General features: G+C 38.7%; 1 protein-coding gene across 1 annotated transcript in view; it reads left to right on the forward strand.

Annotated features, from left to right (window-relative positions):
* The window catches only part of LOC311280923 (E3 ubiquitin-protein ligase TRIM35-like), a 21,728-nt gene extending 19,731 nt beyond the window's left edge, over positions 1-1,997 (forward strand). Inside the window, exon 6 of the mRNA XM_084393453.1 lies at positions 161-1,997. Within this exon, the coding sequence (XP_084249579.1) occupies positions 161-642 (482 nt within the window). The 3' untranslated portion in view covers positions 643-1,997. The remainder of the gene's footprint in view (positions 1-160) is intronic.
* The last annotated feature ends 20,503 nt before the right edge of the window (positions 1,998-22,500 follow it).

Below are 22,500 nucleotides of genomic sequence, written 5' to 3' on the forward strand. Positions count from 1 at the left end.
AAAACGAGTGTGAAACTAATAACAGCACTGACAGTGATCAGAGGAAAATGTGTTTGATCAACAGGACGAGTGTCATAATTCATAATAATCTGTGTTGGGTTCACTGTCGATCATTATATGAAGATCAGAATAAAAGCATCTGTTGATTGTGTCTCATCAGCTCCTGTGATTCTGGATCCAAACACTGCGAATCCACTTCTCTTCCTGTCTGATGATCTGACCAGTGTGAGAAACAGCGGGAACAATCAACCTCTTCCTGATAATCCAGAGAGATTTGACTCTCTTCCCTGTGTTCTGGGTTCAGAGGGTTTTAACTCAGGAACACACTGCTGGGATGTGGAGGTTAAAGAGAGTTTAGGCTGGACTCTTGGAGTAACTACAGCATCAAACCAGAGGAAGGGAGGTGTTTTCTTCGACACTGATGTCTGGTGTGTGTCGTACGGATGTACTCCAGGTTTTCCTGTTAAACAGAAGCTTGATCGTGTGAGAGTGAATCTGGACTATGACGGAGGAACGGTGTCGTTCTCTGATCCTGTAACTAACACACATCTACACACATTCACAACCACCTTCACTCACACACTCTTTCCATTCTTCTGGTGTTCTTCCTCTCTGAGGATCTTACCGGTCAATATTCAGTAAACGTCACTCCTGTAGATCTGGATCTTCCTGCTTTCATCATGTCTCCAATATTTACTCCATATCTCATGAGTAAGAGTGCTGTTGATCTGAATATCAGTACGCTGGCTGTGATTGGGCCGTGATGATCACATGACTGATATCCAGCACTACAGCAACACACACACTCTCATGTTGCTTTAACAGATCAATAAACAACAGTGAAGTTTGTCACTTTGCTCATTTTCACATTATTATATTAGTCTAATTCCACACATGGACAGTTTCAATGAATTTGGAAATAATTGTTTATTTCAGTTTAAATGATCATTTGCTCACTTCAGTACATGGATGTAAAGGATTTCTCAACAGATTTCAGTGGTTTATGATCTACGTGGAGTACGATAAAGGTTCTGTCTGAAATCATTAAGAATCTCGCTGGTTAAGAGCTTGAAACTCTTTAATGGTTAATTATTAATTAGGAATTGTGAAAACTCAAGCGTGTCAAGCAAAGTTTTGGTTTGTTTTTCTGGGTTAATAATTGTAGAGACGTCCCTAATGTAATATCATTTAATGTACATGAAATATGCATAATGTATTTCATTGTGGAAATGTCTTTTTCTGTCTTAAACACCGTCATATTAGCTTTTTCTCTTGTTCCTTTATCTTTCTGTCTTCAGTCACGTCATAGGATGGATGTCACAGGGCAATTTTAAATGAATGTGAAGATAATTTGCATCTCAAAACCTTATTTATCTTAAGGCTCTTTTCATTTATATCATTTATTTCTATATATACACACTACAAACTCCGGGGTTATTTCTTCAACCCATTTTATTTTTGACCCAGGAGTTTTTAGTATGTAGTTTTCCTCCTAACCTTATGCTTGCAGTTTAACACACAAGTGTTTGTTTTATTATTCATACATAAACAATAAATGTCTTTATAGAAATTTTATAATATAGTGAAAAATGAATAAAATTGGTCCTCATTTACCAACCGTTCTTATGAAGAAATGTGTTCTTAAACCCCACTTAAGCACTTTTTACGAAGATTCTGACATTCACTGTTTTATTATCTTGGATTTGTTCTTAGCGAAGAGCAAAATCAACACACACTCAAGAGCTCTCTTACACACATTTGAGTGATGACAGTTTGCTCCAAATAATTAGTCATTGAATTTTCTGTAATTCTTAAGTCGTATTAGTATTTTAGTTAGTTAGTATTTTATTGTAATGTATTTCTGATCATGTGGCCAATGCAAAGAAACACTAACACTGCAATTTACAGTACAGGCCAAAAGTTTGGACACATTACTATTTTTAATGTTTCTTCTGCTCATCAAGCCTGCATTTATTTGATCAAAAATACAGATTTTTTTTAAATATAGGTGATATATTATTACAATTTAAAATAATTGGTTTTCAATTCATTATACTTTAAATTATCATTTATTTCTGTGATCAAAGCTGAATTGTCAGCATCATTACTAGTAATTTTTTTTCTTTCTTTTTTTGAAATAAATCAATACTTTTATTCAGCAAGGATGTGTTAAATTGATAAAAAGTGATAGTAAAGAAGATTTATATTATTAGAAAATATTTTTTTATTTTGAATAAATGCAGTTCTTTTTAACCTTTTATTCATCAAATATATTAGGCAGCAGAACTGTTTCCAACACTCATAATAAATCAGAATATTAGAATGATTTCTAAAGGATCATGTGATAGACTGGAGTAATGATGCTGACAATTCAGCTTTTAAATGATAATTTAAAGTATAATAAATTGAAAACCAATTATTTTAAATTGTAATAATATATCACAATATTACATTTTTTTCTGTTTTTTTTTGATCAAATAAATGCAGGCTTGATGAGCAGAAGAAACTTCTTTCAAAAACATTAAAAATAGTAATGTGTCCAAACTTTTGGCCTGTACGCAGAAATGAAATCCAGTGTAATCAGTCGGACGCACAGTGACACAGTGCTCATTCAGTAAATGCACAGAAGTGTTTTGAGTCTGGATTTGAATGTGACTCCTGTAGGAGCACATCTGATCTCTTCTGGAAGCTGGCTCCAGCTGCGGCTGGCATAGTAGCTAAAAGCAGACTCCCCATGTCTTGGGTTCGGCACATCCAACTGTTCACTTCATTAATGCATTGGCACAGGGAGTCAATGGGGCTGTAATCGTTAGGCGATAGATCTGGGTGTCATCTGCATAGCTGTGTAACTGGTTCTTTTTCATTATTTGGCTCATTTGGAGCAAGAATTGAGCCTTGAGTCAGACTTTGTCAGTCTCTCTGCAGTAGCAAAAAGAGTGTGTGTGTTGTTTATGTTTCTGTTTATAATATTTGAGAAGAAAGTCTGTCTAGCTTTGCCTAGTTCCACATTGAAAGCATGAAGGCTGTCTTTGTAGATGTTATAATGGACTACAAGTTTTGTCTTCCGCCACATGCGCTCTGCTTTTCTGCATTGTCTTCATATTCTGCACTGCTGTCGAGTTTCTCCAAGGTGCTTTTTGTCCGCCACTCTTAACAGGTGCACATAAATTATTTTTTAACTTTTAAACTTAAAATTGTCTTTTCTGTTCTGCTTTTTCAAAACCGCATCACAGCATTTGCTGCCGTATCGATACAGAATCATCCGTATTGATATTTTGTATCGGCCCCTTTTATACTTTGAGCTCCTGCCCCTCCAAAGGTCTCTGCACGGCCCTGTTACAGGAGATTGAGCAAATGAACTAAACAGGGCATTAAATTGAAAAATAAAGTTACAAAACCTTACAAATACAACACACTATACATCTAAAGTGACAATTAACATATGATAAATGATGACTAAATCGAAATGTATAGCTCTTACTTGCTTTCCCCCCAGAACTCCAGCGGGTAACTTTAATGGTTGACCGTTACAGCAAAATGAGGCGCGTGCGCAGTGCGAGCAAATGATGACGCAGTTATTAAAGGGCTCCTATTATGCCACTTTTCACAAGATGTAAAATAAGTCTCTGATGTCCCCAGAGTGTGTATGGGAAGTTTTAGCTCAAAATACCCCACAGATAATTTTTTTAAAGCATGTTTAAATTGTCACTTTTTGGGGCTGAGAAAAACGCTCCGTTTTAGTGCGTATCCCTTTAAATGCAAATGAGCTGCTGCTGCCGGCACAGGGGGCGGAGCCTCACGAGCTCGCACTCAGTGTCAGGACAATCTCATCTCACTGAATGATAATATCAAAACAGAAAATAAAGTGCGCGCTCTCACTTTAATTTCTGCCGTGATCAGTCGTTTAGGCCTATCGATCCGGAGACTGAAAGCTGGATCACGAACAGTTAGTACAGATCCATCCTCGAGTAACAACTTTTTAGCAAGACTGCTTTGTACGGACCCTCGTTCATAAAGCAGTATGGTGTAAAATGATTCGCTCAAACATGAACTCATTTAGGTAGATTGGGGGGTGCATTCCCTTCAAAAACTAAAGTAACTTAATCCACTGTGTCTTCAGCGGCTCAGATGTCGAGAGTAAATGACGACTGCTATCTTCATTCTTACATCTTATAACAAAACACTTCAATCACTTAGGAGGAATTCTTGTTTACAGCTGCTCCCGCATCGAAACAATGTTGGACTGTAGTTTAGCTCACTCAGGGCGGGGTTATGCTAATACGGCAGTGTCCATCAACAGTTGTGGGCGGGGCCTGTGCAAAGTGACCTCACATTGCCCCGAATCTGCGAACGCTTGTTCTGAGACACTGCTTATGATTTATGGGGAATAAAAAAAACCACTGGGTGGATTATTATCATTATAGGGTGGTTGAGTACACACACTGCCAACACACATTTATGTTCAAACACCATGTAAAAGTTGATTTTGCAAAATAGGTGCCCTTTAACATTATAAATCTAGCCATTTTTTTATATTTACATTTATTTTTTATTTGATTTACATTTAAACGCTATAATTGTTATATTAAAAGTTTTTCTTTTCTTTAATAAACGTAATAAAACTATAGCATTTGTGAGGGTGATTCTAATAAGGCTGTTTTCGAGTAATTTTGACTTTTCTTTCTCTTCTGACTGCCGTGATCAATCACTCTGTATTTTTTGGGAAGAAGTGAACAAAAGTGGATAATGTGGAAAACAACGGAAATGAATGTGTGTTTTTTTTCCTGTAAGGGTTAAAAAATGAATCTAACACATTTTAAATGATGGATAGAAAATATATAGTGTTTAATCGCTACTATGCTGTTCCATCCACATTTGCAGTTTGTCTAAATGTAGGCTATACTGTACGATTGGAAATGTATTTTCTTGCATTTGAAACACATTTTGCAATATATTTTGGTATATGAAGGTTGAAACAAAATATATTTAACCGAACACTGTTTACAACATACATTTACAATATATTTTGGACAGGAAAAATAAAAAACAATTCCGTATGGGATGGGTCTATAATTTATTTAGAGAGACAATAAAAGTACTTGACGGCCAGGTCTCAGTCAGAGATAGCATGATATTAGAGTGAATCCACCAATATGATGTGTTTTGGTTAAATGATGCAATTATTACAAGTTGTAAGTTTGCATATGATAGTGTAAGTTGTGCAGTGACGGGAAACTTCCAGAAGCTTCTGTGAGCATCGACAGAAACGTCACAAAACATCTTGAAGAGCTTTAATCTGGAAGAAGATCGGCAGAGACCGTAACTAAACCCCTGAGAAAGATAATCAGTGTTATCTGGTTTACTCTGTGAGATTTGTGTGTGTTTTCTAGCTGACATTGAGGAGCTTCTGGAGCATTTGATTGAAGAGTTCATCAGTTCTCTCTAGATTTCTACCAGCACGAGTTTGACTTCAACATCAACAGTATCTCACATTATAAAGTACTTGAAACACTGAAATCAGTGCATAAAGACCCTCATGTATCCCATAATCAGTTCTTCTCACTGTCCACAGTATAAGATTCAAACCATTATCCAACAAAACAAATATAAACACATTCAGTACAAGCGCTGTATAACTCATGACAAACAGGTGTGTGTCCCACTGAGAACCTGTGATACAGGTATATTCATGAATCCATCAGTAAACAGCCTCTCTCCTGTTTCAACAAAAGCACTTCATATAAAATATTAGCATATTACTTGAGTTTTGTGAGTACTTCCTGTAATCAGCAGTTTGATCATTGCCTTCCTTCATATTAACTTACCTCTTCCCTTTCTGCATCCTTTTTTTTTTTCTTTTTTTTTTTACTCATTTACAATTCTATGTAAGGATTATTCAATTCAATTTGATGGAATTTTACTATTATTTGAAATGCGTAAATCAAAAACATTACATTTTTGAGTGTAGTTTTAGGCTTCCAGTAGAGTTTATGAACCATGAGTGATTCCAGCCACTTCAGCACAAAACTCTGAGCGTCACAGATTTAATATCCGGCCATTTGTGACTTGTTTGTTTTTGCAGCTTCGGTTCATGGCTTATAACACTTTAACCAAGACTTTATGGCACTGCAGACACACTTTGTTTCAAAGTTGAAGACAGAATCATACATCCCTCCAGAAACAACTCTACTGTCACTGATTCATACGCGTGAGCTTCAGACTCCACATCATCATCATCATCATCATCATCATCACTCCGAGTGGCATGAGAGAGAAACTCTAGCACGTGATCTACTGTTAATCATCAGCTTCTGCGCAAACCAACACATTATGATAGATCTGCACAAGAACAGTGGTATAGTTGCCACATTAGAAAAATGCTTTGGTCAATTTTAATTATGAAATTTAAAAATATATATTTATAATCGAATTTTTGACATATTAACTGTCACAATTATTACTTAGTATATCATGATTTCAACTTTTTATCCCATAATTAGCTATGACTTGGTATGTCATAATTGTATAATTGTTATATTCATAACAGTTAGAATTACTATAAGTCAGAATTATGAGATAAAAAGTAAAAATTATGACATTAAGTAAATATGAGATTAAAAATGTGAAATTATGAGATAAAAAGTCAAAATGATGACAAACTAAAATGAAATTATGAGACAAAATCGAAATTATAGCCTAACCTACTAAGTATTTGTATGGCATACTAAGATTAAAAAGTCGAAATTTTGACTGTGTCATAATCATGACTTTTATGTAATAATTTTGACTTTAAATGTTATAAATATGATTTACAAAAGCATGATTTTTCTTATGGCTAACATGATCCTCCATACTACTATTGCAAGCTGAATATTGAATATTAGGCTGTGCTTTATTGTAAATGCTTGGGGCCCCGGGGCCCTCTGCTGGTCAGAAGGCATCAATGCATCTTTATTAACTAATAACACATTCAGTTATGACAGCTTACAATAAATGATGTCAAAAGTCCATTCTCTGGTACAATCGATGTTAGGCAGTGTGAAGATGCAGCTTTGATTCTGTGCAAATAAATGCAGCATCAGTGCTGGACTCACTTTACACAAACATCTTGTTGAAAAGTGCAGTGGTTCCCAAACTGTGTGTTCATTTACTTCTAGCCCACCTTAAAATAACATTAACACGAGCATGTGTTTCTTACAGGTAAAATGTCGTAAATACATGAGATTCAATCAGTGGCGGATAAAAAAAAAACAAACAAAAAAAAACCCTAAATAAAATGTGCTTCATGTGATCATTTACATTCTGTTATTATTATTGTACTAACTCAAAGTAATTCATATTAATAAACTTATCTGATAACAGGTTAAATCAATGTTAGTTCAAGTAGAAAAAAATGGTATTAATTTTTCCCAAAGGGACTTTACAGTTTTTCTGAATTCTATGGTCTAGTTGAAGTTGAGGAGAGGAGCGGGTACAAAAGAAAGTGTAGCGCTTCGTGTTGCTGAGAGAGAGAAAGAAAGAAACTCGATCGCCTCCTGGAGGAGAAAGGAAGAATGACGAGGCTGATCTGAGCTTTTCCTTTGCCGCACTAATAGCAAACAAAAGCCAGAGAGAAAGCAAAATGTAAGAAAATAAATCAAATTTGAAAGGATAAAGGAAAAAGCGTCGGTGAAGTGAATTATCTGAGTGGTGAAGATGAAGCAAAAGCTTACAGCACCTTCGTTGCCAGGGAGGAGAAAAAGGCCAACTACGGGGCGACGGTACTGCCGAAGGTGACGCCTCACCTGAAAGTGCTGTCGGACGCACCGTTCCCGGAAGCTCCTGCGCTGCCAACATCCCTCCCACCGCCAGACCGGCCTCAGGTCCAGTACCAGCACGTTCATCACAAGGCTGGAAAAAGGCGTGGTGAGAAGCGGAGGTAAGTTGTCATAAGCACTTTGTTTCAACTGTTGGCTGTGGAAAGCAAATAGCACACACATCATATCAATACTCATTACATGTGTATTTTATATTTCCAGATTATTTGTTGACGAGCCAGAGCCTGTGCCTCTTGTGAACCAGCCTGTTCAGCCCACGGCGTCGTCCTCCTCCACTCGGCCAAAGCCTGCTGCGCCCACCCCCATTCTGCCAAGGCCTGCTGCGTCCACCCACCGCGTCCACCCACCTCCAGCCAAAGCCTGCTGCGCCCACCTATGGACCACCCCCTGTGTCGGCAGCACCCATACTGCTGGTTCTCCCCGCACAGCCACAGGCTCCCTCCGTCCTGTTTCGTGGGCCATCGTGCAGCCAGAGCTTTGTACCTCCTGCACCAACAGTCAAGGCATTCATGCCGAACAAGTCCTCGCGGCCATGTGGGGCTTGCCACGTGCCTAATTGTGGTGGACAGCGGAAGAGGTACACACCTTCCAAGGACAAAGTGGCTGGAAGCACCCAGAAGATATTTTCCTACTGTCCATCCACTAGGAAATCCACCACCTCTGGGTTTGATAATGTGGTGTACAGCAGCTTTGAACACTTTAAAAGTGTGGTGGATGCGGAGTTGGAAAAGAGGAGAACTGTGTAAATAACTGTGTAAATAACTTACCTGTGTGATGCCACTTCTCCTGTGCCATATGTAGGAGAGAGAAAGGGGCTTGTTTGTTTGTTTGTGTGTGTGTGTGTGTGTGTGTTTGTTTGTTTGTGTTTCAAAGTGCTTCAGCAAGTACAATCTATTTATTTATATAGTTCAAAAAAATGCACTTTACAGTTTTACTTAAGAATGTTCTTGTCTTTGTTTTTTATTATTATTTATGTTGCTGTTAAAATGCACTTTGTAGTATATTTTATATAAACATGTTCTGGCCTATGTTCAATATCAAGGCCAATCTAACCTCAATCATTTTAACCTTAAACAGTTCTGATCTAACACAATCAGTTTACATACCCTTTAGTGGTTGTTCATGTTCAGATAATCTGTGTTTTTGTCATTCGTGTTGTTTGTTTGTCTTTGTCAGCTTCATGTCTTTGTGATGTTTGTATGTCTTTGTCTGCTTCATGTTTAACAAAAGTTTGCCAAAGAAAACACACACAAAAAATGTAACAGACAGGAATGGCTTGAGCCTTTATTTGTTGATTGGTGACCTGAGTCTTTGGATAATCCTGTTCTTTATTGGGCTTTGGCCTGTACAAACCAATTGTTAATTTTTATCTTAAGTACAAGTTTGTGTTTTTAATTGTTAAGTGTTTTTGATTATTATTGATGTTATTTATGTGTGTGTGTCCTTGTGATGTTTGTATGTCTGTCAGCTCCATGTTTAACTAAATGTTTGCAAATGGTAGTAAATGTTTGTCTCTCGTCTTGTCTCGTGTTCTCGCTCGTAGATCTGTACCTTGTCGTGGTGAGCGAGCTTTAAACCAAACAGATCTTGTTTACTTGTGTTTTCATGCATTGCCTTTTAAATGAAACATTCTGGGTGAAAAATAAAAGTTGTAAAAGTATTTCAAGTATTTTGGAGTCTCTGCTTGGGTTTCAGAAGGGGTGGGATAGTGTAAAAAAAAACACATCAAAGCAATAGTCCTTGTTTCTTCTCCGCCACTACCAGAGGTGTGAATACACTGTACGCTGGCTGTACCCCCTGGGTGGTCACAACAATGAGTTCTGTGAACGGCTCTGATGTCTTCCAGACAAAGTGAGAGTGCACTGATACATTGCACCCTTTCTTAATTCAGCCCAAAAATGTAACAATTGCACACTTTTCCACTTGACTATATGAATCTCATCAGTTACATGACCTCAAACTATGAAAATAATAAACAAAACATTCAGCAGACTAGTGGATTTCAATAAACTAGGCATTGTACATGACAATTTCTGTAAATGACAATTTCTGTAAATAACACTTCAGGACGTTGACCACCAGATAGCACCATCCGTTTTGATCATTTTCGATCGATCCCAGGGTTGAGGAATATGTACTTGGGGGGGGGGGGGTCATGAGCCAGCACCAGGCGGTCTCCCATCCAAGTACTAACCAGGTCTGACCCTGCTTAGCTTCCGAGATCAGACGAGATCGGGCGTGTTCAGGGTGGTGTGGCCGTAAGCAAGAGTCTCAGCCGAGAGATAGATATTTAAAGAAGGACACCAGCAGCAGCAGCAGCAGCCCTACACACGACGAGGAGTAACTGAGAAAATAATAATAATAGAAAATAGAAACGTTGACTCGTCCCTTTTTCTTAAATAAGAAAGAAAGAAAAAGGCAAATCATTTGCTTGTTTTTTTTATTTAATTATTTTTAATGTATATAGTTTTAATACGAGTTCAAGAACAAACGCGTGCATAAATAAATTATTTAAAAATAATTAAATAAACAAACAAACAAACAAATGACATTGACTCATATTTAATTGGACTGTAGCCTATTCAGTAATGTTTGGCAACTAACAAATTTGTATTCAATATTATTAGGATGCATAACAATTGTAATCATTTCCATTCACAGTCCCTCACTGTGACCTTGACTTTTGCCTTTTTCTTTCTTTCTTCATTTTAATAAAAAGGGACGAGTCAACGTTTCTATTTTCTATTATTATTATTATTTTCTCAGTTACTCAGTCTCCGCTCATCAGGGTGACCACACTCCTGTCCACAGCACGCTTGCCGCAGATTATGGCAGGGAACATGCTTCTGACGGCCGGGAACATGCTTCTCACGGTCGGGGCGAGGTTCATCAGAATTTTCGGACTGTACGCCAGCCAGGTGTACTGCTGCTGGGCACGGTGGGCGCCGTCCTCCTCGTCGTCGTAGTCGTCACTGTCGTCCGCGTGTGCCTGGCTCGGCTCCTCGCTCAGCTTGAGACAGTGTTTGCACATCAACCTCTCGGTCAGCAGGGTGTAATGGAAGTTCATGCCGCACACTTGCCTGGCGTAGCTGCCGTACCCTCTCTTCTCCAGGTAGTACTCTAGTGGTGCGGGGCAGTTGGTGTTGGGGCAGCGGATCAATGCCTTCATCACGCCGACCGGGCGCCAGAAGAAGGCAGGGGTGGTGAAGAAGGAGAGCATATTGGGCACAGCTCCCTTGACGGCCATAGGAGGTGGGGGCGGGTGGAAGTCCATCTTCTCCTTAAAGAGCTTCCTCTCGGCCATCTCTCCCCTGACATTCTTGTACTTGGACGCCCTCTCGAACAGCCCGTAGGTCTCGTTGGTCTTCAGCCACTTGATGTTCGCGGGGGCTATACCAGGGCTTGGGCGGATTCAGGCGGCTGCTCCCAGAACTTCTGCCAGCCCTCCAGCACGACGCCACCGGTTCCCAAGGTCTCTCGGAGGGACGAGGGTCCGGGCCTGTCGTCCTGGCACACAGAGCTGGCGAGGTCTCCCCAGGTGGTCAGCTGCGTGCTGACCGACACCTCGGACCTGTCCAGGACACTCTCTGAAGAGGAGAACACCACAAAAATGTATCAACTGCACTGCTCGATACATACTGATGAATTTCACGTGGCACAAACACAAGTCCTAGCAGCTCCACAGCATACTACAAAGCCATTTCATGTTCATTTCAGCATAATACTACTATATCTGCAGCAGCCAATAACTCGGCATCGCTGGCGTAGTTGAGGTCCTGCTGAGAGAGGTCGGGGACGGTCGGAGGAGCCTGGTCTTTCTTCGATTGCGCTTTCTGCAGAAAATAAAACACAACCATAGAATAATCTCATAAAATAATACTTTTACTAATACTGGTTACTGCTTAACATCAATTACTCAGGTCTAAAAGGTAACTGAGTTTATCTTACCTTCAACCTCCTGTCAAGGTGCCATGTGACAGGAGGGAACTCTCTGGCGTACTCGAGCAGTCGCTCCTTCTGCCGCTTCAGCAGCTCGTTCTGCTCTCCCTGCTGGCAGTACTGGAACAGCAACCACACCAGCCAGCCGACATCGTTTTCTAGAAGCCACCTGAAGGTCTGACCGGCGTACTTCCTGAACACGACGAACAGAGTGTGACAGTGAAGGGAGGGCATCCTTTCTCCTTTATAGTCTTGACTCCCAGAATGTTATCTTTCTAGGCCAATGATGGTGTTTCAACCATATGTGGAACATTCTTAGACGTGTTCATCATATTGTGTCCTTGAGTGGAGGCCCTCCTGTCACGACCCAACACTCTTTACCATTCCAATACAATTCCATATTAGAATATGGTTTGTGTGTGTGCTCTTTTACTGTCATATGATGGTCACACACATCTTACTGTAAGTAAACATACAATTTTTAGAGGAGAGAATAAAAAATAAAAAATAAACAGTAAAACAGGGAAAAAAAATGTTGTTTTGTTTTGTTGTGTGTGTGTGTGTGTGCTGTACTGTGTAGTACATGAATGAATAAAAATGTGCCAATGTATCCATTGGTTGTGTCTTTTGAGTTCATCATGTGAAAAGGTTTGTGAGGGGGGGGGAACCACAAGCAACATAACTTACCAGTTTGGGAAATGTTGTTTTGAATTTATTGCACCAGTGTGTTAGACTATGTTGTAGTGTGTGTGATTTTGAGGGCTTGTGTGTGTGTCTGAGGGCAAAGTTAGGTTTTTCAGCAAGAGTGAATGGTTTTGAGTGTAGAGCTTCATTTTGACCTGAAAATAGGATGTTTGGGGAATTGGGTGAGACGTTATGGATTTGTGTTTACAGTTTTGAGAATACGAGGCATAGTTTCAAGAAATGTGTTTAAGCAATCGAGAAAAACTGTAATAGAGAAGGCTGCCATTGCATGTAAAGCAACTAACATTGCATTCAACAGTCTTCACTTTATCAGTTTGTACATTCCCTGGGGACTGAACCCATGACCTTGGCATTGCTCGTGTCATTGGCATTGCTCTACTGTTTGAGCTACAGGCATGTAACCTTCTGCTGTAATTGAATATAACAGTTATAAATTATTCTTTTTACAAAAATGTTAAAAATGTAGAATTTTTTTTGATGCACTTCATAAGCGAGCCAAACTCGGAGCACGAGGAAAAGTGGATGCTACCGTTACTTGTTGACATTATAGACTTCAAAATCATTTAAAACCCAATCTCCATTTCACAGCTGTAAATGTAGCTCATTAAAACAATATGCAAGGAAGGAATAATGTGCAAAGCGCACTGGGTCATTCTGATATCCGTGAAATTTGTGGTTATTAATGCGACAAATTAGGTCACATCAGCGGAAATAATTGTTATGGGTTAGATGAAGCAGAAATAGATCCTTGGAATAATGTTTAAGGTTATCAAACCTAGGATTTTTACCAGCGCATTAAAAAGTCCTGTAGCTTTTCACTGCGTGTTTAACATTCATCAAAGGGCCAATAGTGTCAGTAAACGCCCTGACATTTGAATTGAGGGGTTTCATTGAGTCTATATTAGTGCTGTCTTTTAAATTCTCTTTTTGAATTTCATAATGTCAGATATATTATGATCTGTGCATTTCATTCATCTTGCCTCATTGTTGCCTGCCACAGCTGTATACAGTATTATTTTGATAAGAAATATATATGCAAGTGCATATGTTTTATTTTTTGTCCTGCCCAGTGTTTGTGTTTGGTTCTGTGTGGCATGTGCTCTTCGGTCAGCCAATAATAACTCTAATGTTAGAATAATATTATAACAATAACACTGTCCCTGTGTTAACTCAGATAAGTGAATCGTCTTATCATCCTTGTGCTGCATTTCTTCCGTGTAAACGAGTGGAAACTTCACACGCTTGTCTGCACATGTCCTTATCCATCTCATCTGCTGAGATTATCGCTCTCGCCCTCTAAAGACAGCAATATCCATGATGATGAGGGTGTTTCACATCATCACTGTGACTATATTTACTGTACTTTACTGTGACTTCATCAGTGTTCGCTATAATATGAATTATGCGGTGGATTTTATTGATTAAAAGCATAATGAGGAGCTTCTAGAAAAAAGAATGAAGAATTTTCCACGTTCCACTAAATACTCTTTTCAGTCATTGAATACAATTACACTGATAAGCGTGCTTGAATGAGTTTTATATATAAAAACAAGTAAAATTCAAGGTGCAAACTCAAAGAGCAGCGTTTATCCTCCCTAGGTATTATTTTACAAGCATAATTCAAAATCAAATGTTTACAGAACACAGGAAAACATTTTTTTAAAGTAATCGTGAATGTATTTTTGCATTTCATTGGCCCGTTTTTCCATTGTTTTTCTATGTAAACATGCTAGACGGACATTTTTGACAGCTGAACTCATGTCTTTTCAATGCAGTGCTCAGTTTAAAGTCACCATGAAATCAAAATTGACTATTCTTATTTTTATTTTATTTAATATTGCAGTATTTATAATAAATGATTTATGGGTGCACATCATTATTATTTTAATAATCTTGAGTCAGAATAAGTTCCTCTTGCAGCATCTCTTCTCTTCTCTGATGACGAGGGCGGGGCTATAACCTGCCACTCACATGAGATCAGCCAATAGCAAACCACAACCATCCAACCAGCCAATCAATTCCCCACAGACACAATCAAGCCCCTCCCACATTTGTTCTTGTTCCAAAAGCGTTTCACTCATATATACGATATATAATACGACATGATATACGGCAAAATAGAGAAGACGAGACTAGCACAACTTCTGTTTCATGCTGACTTTAAAAGGGGTGGTTGACTTTTCTAACTTTAGTTAGTGTGTAATGTTGCTGTGTGAGCATAAACAACATCTGCAAAGTTACAACGCTCAGAGTTCAAAGTAAAGGGGGATGTTTTCTTTTACAGAAATCACTTTTTAAGGACTACAACAAACGGCTGGGAGGGACTACACGACATTCCTCCCGGGTTAGTGACGTCACCAACCCTAGAATTTACATAAACCCCGCCCCCCGGGAATGTGATTTTCAGGCTGAATCCGGAATCGACCCCTATGCCCTCAAATAGGGCGCTATTTGAGGGGACAGCCGTTTGTAGTGTTGTCCGAAACCATAGTGGACGTCATCGACTGCATTCATTCAATCCCGCAATGCACCACAATAACGAGTGTACAACCGATGTACGCTCAACGACCGTCCGAATTCTCTCACTCAGTTTCAAAATGTGATAGACCACAAACATGAGGACAAAAAACCTAGATTTAAGCGTTCTGCTCCTATAGTGTGTGGTGTGCCATGATGTGACAAAGACAGCACATCACACACGAACAGATTTTCAACCAGAGTCTCGACTGTGAACACAGGAAATCTCGCAAAATCTCGCGAGACTTCAGAATAAGCATGGCGGACGATACGCAGGAAGAAATTGCGATTGTTTTTGGAATGATTTTCACAGAAAATTCACGTGAAAAAAACCATTGTAGATTGTACCCACCATTATATATAACCTTTTATACAGAAATATATTCATTCTTTATTGTCTTTATTTATTCTTTATTGGATTTATTGTCTCTTTAGAAAAAGTTAGGCTATTTAATCCCTCTATAGAACCTCACTGAACAGCTTCCTGCAAGTGTGTGTGTGTGAGAATGACCGTGTCTTCCATCATCTCGCTTTCTGATTGGATAATGTTTAGTTTCACTTGATAATCTCCAGAACGTGCGCGCGTTTGTCCTCGGCCCCCCCCCCCCCCCCACACACACACACACATCAGGATTTCTGATCGTAAATATTAAACATGTTGAATATTTACGATTCGCGATCGGGGCGGCTCCGACGTTCTTCCGATCAGGTTCGGACACTCTTAAGTTAACACACCTCACACCAAGGGAAAATCTGATAAATTAATCTGTTGAACCATCAAGATAATCGGGACATAGCTAGAATTGTCAAAAGGGGGGAAATCGGCCCAAAATCAACCCGATTATCTTTTGGTGTGTACCCAGCATAAGACACACACACCCACACCCACAAGCTCTTAAAGCTCCGCCCTCTGTGCCGAGAGCTGCAGCTCATTTGCATTTAAAGGGACACACACAAAACGGCATGTTTTTGCTGTGGGGTATTTTGAGCTAAAACTTCACATACACACTCTGGGGGACATCAGAGACTTATTTTACATACTGTGAAAAGTGCATTATACGACCCCTTTAAAAGAAGTTAAACTTTTAAAAACGTGTCTTCCTTGCATATCATGTTTTAAACTCAAAAACGCGTTTATGTGAATGGCACATATTTCACATACTGTAGCCTAACTAAAAGTGACATCTAACCTGTCAGGCACTGTCATATGGCAAAGCAATCTTATAATTTGTAGTTTCATAAAGCCATGAAACACTGTTTTGATGTTAACATAATTGGTGCCCAAGTAGACCAGTGGTTTTTGACCAGTGAATTGGGCCTGAATGAGCAGTTATTTAAAACACACGCTTTAAAAACAAAACTTTTTTTGCGATATACTAAAGATATGCGTAATCAAGTAATAAATAATAAGGCTACTCACGTTATGTCTTCGATATGCTAAGGTAAAGCACTCGAACAGCTGCTGTTGCTATAGTTACGGCCTCACGTGCACGCGATTTCCATAGGGTTCCAAATGATGGTTTTCGCAGTGACGCCAAAGAACCACTGTTGGTTCCCCAAAGATCCTTTCAGTGAACAGGTCTTAAAATAACCACCTTTTTTCTTAGTGTGAAGAACATTTAAATAAACAGCATTTTCCCACTGAAGAACCATATGTGGAATGGAAAGGTTCCGTGGATGTTAAAGGTTCTTCATATAGGCTATATATTTAAGAGTGTAAGTGAGCGTCTATTCAGTGTGATCCGACTCAGACAAACCTGTAGCCGAATCTAACTTTCTGGGTTACTGGAAAGTTGATTGAAAACGCTGTAGAAATGCATCTACTTGCGTAATGAATATGCAAGGTTTAAATGCTCCAATTTGCGTCCGCTTTCGACAACAAGCAGGGTAATTTATCATAAGTTGGAGTTTAATTCAAACTTCCAAAACCCCTTACTGCATCAACCTCAAATTTGCTTTCTACGAGTTTCTATAATTTACGTGAAAAATGCACACGACTCATTGGGGGAAAATCTGAGAACTTGACCATGTGTATTAACCATGTTTTTTTTTTTTTGCAGATTGATTGCCATTTGTAGGCTATAACCACAGTTTTACTACACATTTCATGGTTTAGTGTAACGCAGTCGATTAATATGACTTAAATGAAAGCAGTTAGTTCCGCACGAGGTGTGTGTTTCGCGATACAGTTCGTGCGCTTTTACGCACCTGGTTTCCAAACACGCCGATGGCGCAGGCGGTGGACACTTCATCAGAACCGAACCACACGGACGCCACCTGAGACGGCATCCCTAAAATGAACACCTGAGCAAAGGAGCAGGTGAACTGTCCGAGCATAGTGACCCAGAACAGGTCTGGCTGGACGCTGGCCACTTTGATCCAGGTTCCCGCGCAGTTGATGGAGGCTGCGAACAGCGCGATCACCCGGAGACCCTTCCTCTCCAATAACCATGTCACTGGGAATATGAGGGGGATATAAGTCAGCATATAGATCATCGACAGCCAGTCGATGGCGAATGAAGAGACGTTGTAAAATTTCATGAAGATGTTGTTGATGATTCCATACTGGATCCACTGGAACGCGTTGCACAGTGAGTATGAGCTGAAGAGAAGCAGAATGAACCATCTCCTCCGGTATAAACGAGTGTTACAGCTGGGAACAGTGTTTAAGGCTCTGCATTCGCGAAGTTCAACGTGATCAATGTTACTTTTCGTCTGAAGATCGTCCTTTCCAAAGTGACTGTCGCCTTTTTCGCACATTTTCTACAGCTAAAATCAAGCAGTCAGTCAAACTAGCTCACGAATCCAGAATCGCGTCCCTCTATTATATTCAGAAATTATATTCCAGATTCATTTTTGAGCCGTTGGAGATTTCCTAAGATCACGTACGAGTCCCAAAGCATCAGGACAGACTCAGTTTCAGACCCAATAAAACTGATCTAGTACAAGAGTGAAGACAGAATCACATCCCTCCAGAAACAACTCTACTGTCACTGATTCATGCGCGTGAGCTTCAGACTCCACATCATCATCATCATCATCATCATCATCATCATCATCATCATCACTCAGAGTGGCATGAGAGAGAAACTCTAGCACGTGATCTACTGTTAATCATCAGCTTCTGCGCAAACCAACACATTATGATAGATCTGCACAAGAACAGTGGTATAGTTGCCACATTAGAAAAATGCTTTAGTCAATTTTAATTATGACATTTAAAAAAACATATTCTTAATCGAATTTTTTGACATATTAAGTGTCACAATTATTACTTAATATATCATGATTTCGACTTTTTATCTCATAATTAGCTATGACTTGGTATGTCATAATTGTCAGTGAGAATTATAAATCAGAATTATGAAATTATGAGATAAAAAGTCAAAATGATGACAAACTAAATTGAAATTATGAGATAAAATCAAAATTATAACCTACTAAGTATTTGTATGGCATACTAAGATTAAAAAGTCGAAATTGTGACTGTGTCATAATCATGACTTTTATGTAATAATTTTGACTTTAAATATTATAAATATGATTTACAAAAGCATGATTTTTCTTATGTCTAACATGATCCTCCATACTACTATTGCAAGCTGAATATTGAATATTAGGCTGTTCTTTATTGTAAATGCTTGGGGCCCCGGGGCCCTCTGCTGGTCAGAAGGCATCAATGCATCTTTATTACTAATAACTAATAACACACATTCAGTTATGACAGCTTACAATAAATGATGTCAAAAGTCCATTCTCTGGTACAATCGATGTTAGGCAGTGTGAAGATGCAGCTTTGATTCTGTGCAAATAAATGCAGCATCAGTGCTGGACTCACTTTACACAAACATCTTGTTGAAAAGTGCAGAGGTTCCCAAACTGTGTGTTCATTTACTTCTAGCCCTCCTTAAAATAACTAACACGAGCATGTGTTTCTAACAGGTAAAATGTCGTAAATACATGAGATTCAGTCAGTGGCGGATTAAAATTATTTGGAAAAAAGATTTGCCTAAATAAAATGTGCTTCATGTGATCATTTACATTCTGTTATTATTATTGTACTAACTCAAAGTAATTCATATTAATAAACTCATCTGATAACAGGTTACATCAATGTTAGTTCAAGTAGAAAAAATGGCCTGGCTACTTTTTAGTGGCGTTTGTTCCGTAAATATTTTTCTTATTCATTTTTCCCAAAGGGATTTTACAGTTTTTCTGAACAGCTAAAACACATTTCTTGAAACTCACTTTCTCAAAACCTTGAACACACAAAAAAACAAATTTCTTCTGGCAAAATCAGACAATTGCCTCAAAATTGCCTCCATTTTTTGATGTGTGTCTAACGAATGATCTGTAGTGTTTATAATATTGACTTGTGTGTGTATGATCTGAGAGCATTGTCTGATTTTAAGGCAATTGTCTGATTTTGCCAGAAGAGTCAGATGTTCTCTGAATGTGGCTTGAAAATGTGTTTTTTTGTGTTCAAGGTTTTGAGAAAGTGAGTTTCAAGAAATGTGTTTTAGCTATTCAGAAAAACTGTATTGTATAGAGTGCAGAGTTTGTGTATGTGTGTTAGCAGAGTTTGACTGTGTTAAGAATATTAGAAACTGTGAGTATTGCTTGTTGGTTTGATTCCACCTCCAGTTCTTTCAACCGGATCATCAACGATTGGACTTTCGGTGCAGAAGGAACACGGGATCCAGGCGAGTCCCATCGTCAGATTTGATCCTTTTATTTGACTGCTGTCACGTGACTCTTCTTCCACATTGACCATTGTGTTACAGCAGCTCAAACAGTGGCAAGTAGAAGAAGAGAGTCATGCACAGAAATAATCTTGGCGTCAGCCATTTTGAATTTTGTACTGAAATGCTGTATTTTTTGAACGCATGAACGTATCGTGACAGAATGTGGTATGGGTCATCGGCACGATCAAGGGTGTAGATTTGGTTTGATTTTGGGGGTTGAAGTTTGGGTCTGCATATTTTTCATGTGATCATGGTATAAATATTGGGGGGTTGTAATGCATAGATTTAAATATTGGGGGGGGGGGGTATCTCCCCCCCCAACCCCCCCACAAATTACGCCCCTGGGCACGATGCTCTGAAAGAGTCTGAGAAGTTTCGGACCAGCTTATTTACATGCTTATAAGTTAACTTTGGATTTGGTTGACTTATTGGTTGAGTCATCTCCTTACATTCCTGAATCCTTGCCAAGTCTAACGATACCAAACATGCTAGGTTTTGCCTTATGGTTAGTGCAATGTTGTAAATTAGCGCTTAAAAAACATTTGCCAATATCTTCAAAACCATTAGACCGATATCTTCGAAACCGTTTGAGCGATCAAGACGAAACCACCATAGGAAGTTCGGAAACACAGGTCGTTGGCTATATGCTGATGCCCAAATGTCAAAACTTTGATAAGAAGAGGCAAAAAAATCCAATCAAAGTCGCCCATAGGTCAAATAAATGTCTATAACTCCAAAACAAAATGAGATATTTTCACCAAATTTGACACACACATGTGTGGGCTCACTCTGAGAACACATAAAAAAAGCGGTGGAACTGTAATAGAACAAAACAAGGACATTGCCATTAATTACAATATAATATCACGATATTAAATGCAAAACTCTAAACGTTACAAAACTCGGTGTGTGTCTTGATAATCCATTAAATCATATTTTTAGTTACTGTATATATGATTTTTCAGCCATTTTCCCTAAAATCATCTTCAAATGTCTTTCATTTCTCATTGTTGCAGTTGGTCTGACACTCCCAGCCATGTTGGCATGTCTTATTGTCTTCTTTGTGCTTGGACACAATAATTGCTGCTTGCAGCTATATTTTATATTGACTTCTTTCCCTATCGCATATTTTAGTAATCATCGTAAATTGTGTATCATTTGAAAACTTTATCACTCAAAATTCATCCCGTGTGTGACGGATGTTAATATTCAATGAGAATATGTATGTGAATGTATTTCACCAATAATCCTTCCTGTCAATTTTAGTTTATTTACTTTATATTACTGTGTCCAAGAAAAGGCTATAATTTGGTTTTTGACATCATTAGTATTCATTTGGTTAAAGAGTTTTGCGATTATTTTTTTTTTGTTGACGTCGTGACGTCATTGCCGCTCACCTCGTGCTGCCTGCGTCCTCCTCAGTCTGTTTTGAGCGCGCTGAGGAGCGGTAAGCAATTAGAGGTGCTCCTCTTATACAGGAGTATAAAAGTTATCCTAAATGTGATTAAGTTTATAATATGCTGTAATATTATTGTTAAGACTGTTATAAGTGTTGTAGGAAGTGTTTTATGAATGGATGGATAGGATTTGATAGTTTTATTACTGAGAACAGCAATTTGAGTATGTGTGTGCGTAAATAGTGTGTGCGTCAATAGAACGCGGTGAATTTTACTGATTCATTTACTGGTATTTGATTTGTGCAGGTGATTGAATCACAGAGTGAACACATTGTTGCTGTATTTTGTTTAATCCATCCAGGTATGTTTTATTTCTGTTAAATTTCCTAATGTATTCATTTTGTATCAGTTTGTTTCTTTACTAATTTGTGATTGACTTAAAAATAGCTGCAGGAGAATGTAATGTATGTTTGGTATAAATGCTTGTGACAATTAATTTTGCCATTGTATGTAACATGTTTCACACACAGTATTTTTGATGTCATTATCATTGTGATGTGTGCTCAGTCTGTTTTGAGCGCGCTGAGGAGCGGTGATTGAATCACAGAGTGAACACATTGTTGCTGTATTTTGTTTAATCCATCCAGACTCCTTTGAGCATGCTGAGGAGAGTACCATCTACTTCCTCGGTGAAAATAAATTCTCCATGAGCAGCAGTTCCAGTGTCCGGTGTCTTCTCTGAATAAACCAACACAACGCAGATCATAACAGTGGGCAGATTTAGGCCGGTTACAGGTGCAATGAAAACGTTACTTTAAATCCTTTTAGCAGGCTCCTCCCCCTATTGGGCGGAGTCATGTTAATTTGTGACAGAAAAAACGCATCAAAACAATTTAATAAAACGTGAGCCTCAAGAACCATTTATGATTATTATCAATTTTGAAATTTGAACAAAATGTTTTTTGATTATTTGATGAATAGGAAGTTCAAAAGAACAGCATTTATTTGAAATAGAATATTTTGTAACATTATAAATGTCTTTACTGTCACTTTTGATCAATTTAATGTTAATGTGAATAAAAGTATTCATTCATTTCTTTCATTTCTTTCCAAAAAACAGAAAAAAAAAATCATACTGACCCAAAACCTTTGACCGGTAGAGTTTCAGCCTGGCGTCAGCTTACAGCGAGGTGCGTCCCGACACTCAGACCCCTGCGGTCTCCACACTGAACTCAGACGGGGCGGCCATGGTCGACTACATCTTCTACTCCACCCGGAGGAGCGGATCTGCTGGAGAGGAAGGTAATGACCTGAGCTCCATCAACTATCATCCAGCATGAAGATGAGCTCAGTTTAAGGCTTCGTCTACATTAATCCGGA

This window comes from Rutilus rutilus (genome assembly GCF_951802725.1).
Source record: "Rutilus rutilus genome assembly, chromosome: 21".
Classification (NCBI taxonomy): Eukaryota; Metazoa; Chordata; class Actinopteri; order Cypriniformes; family Leuciscidae; genus Rutilus; species Rutilus rutilus.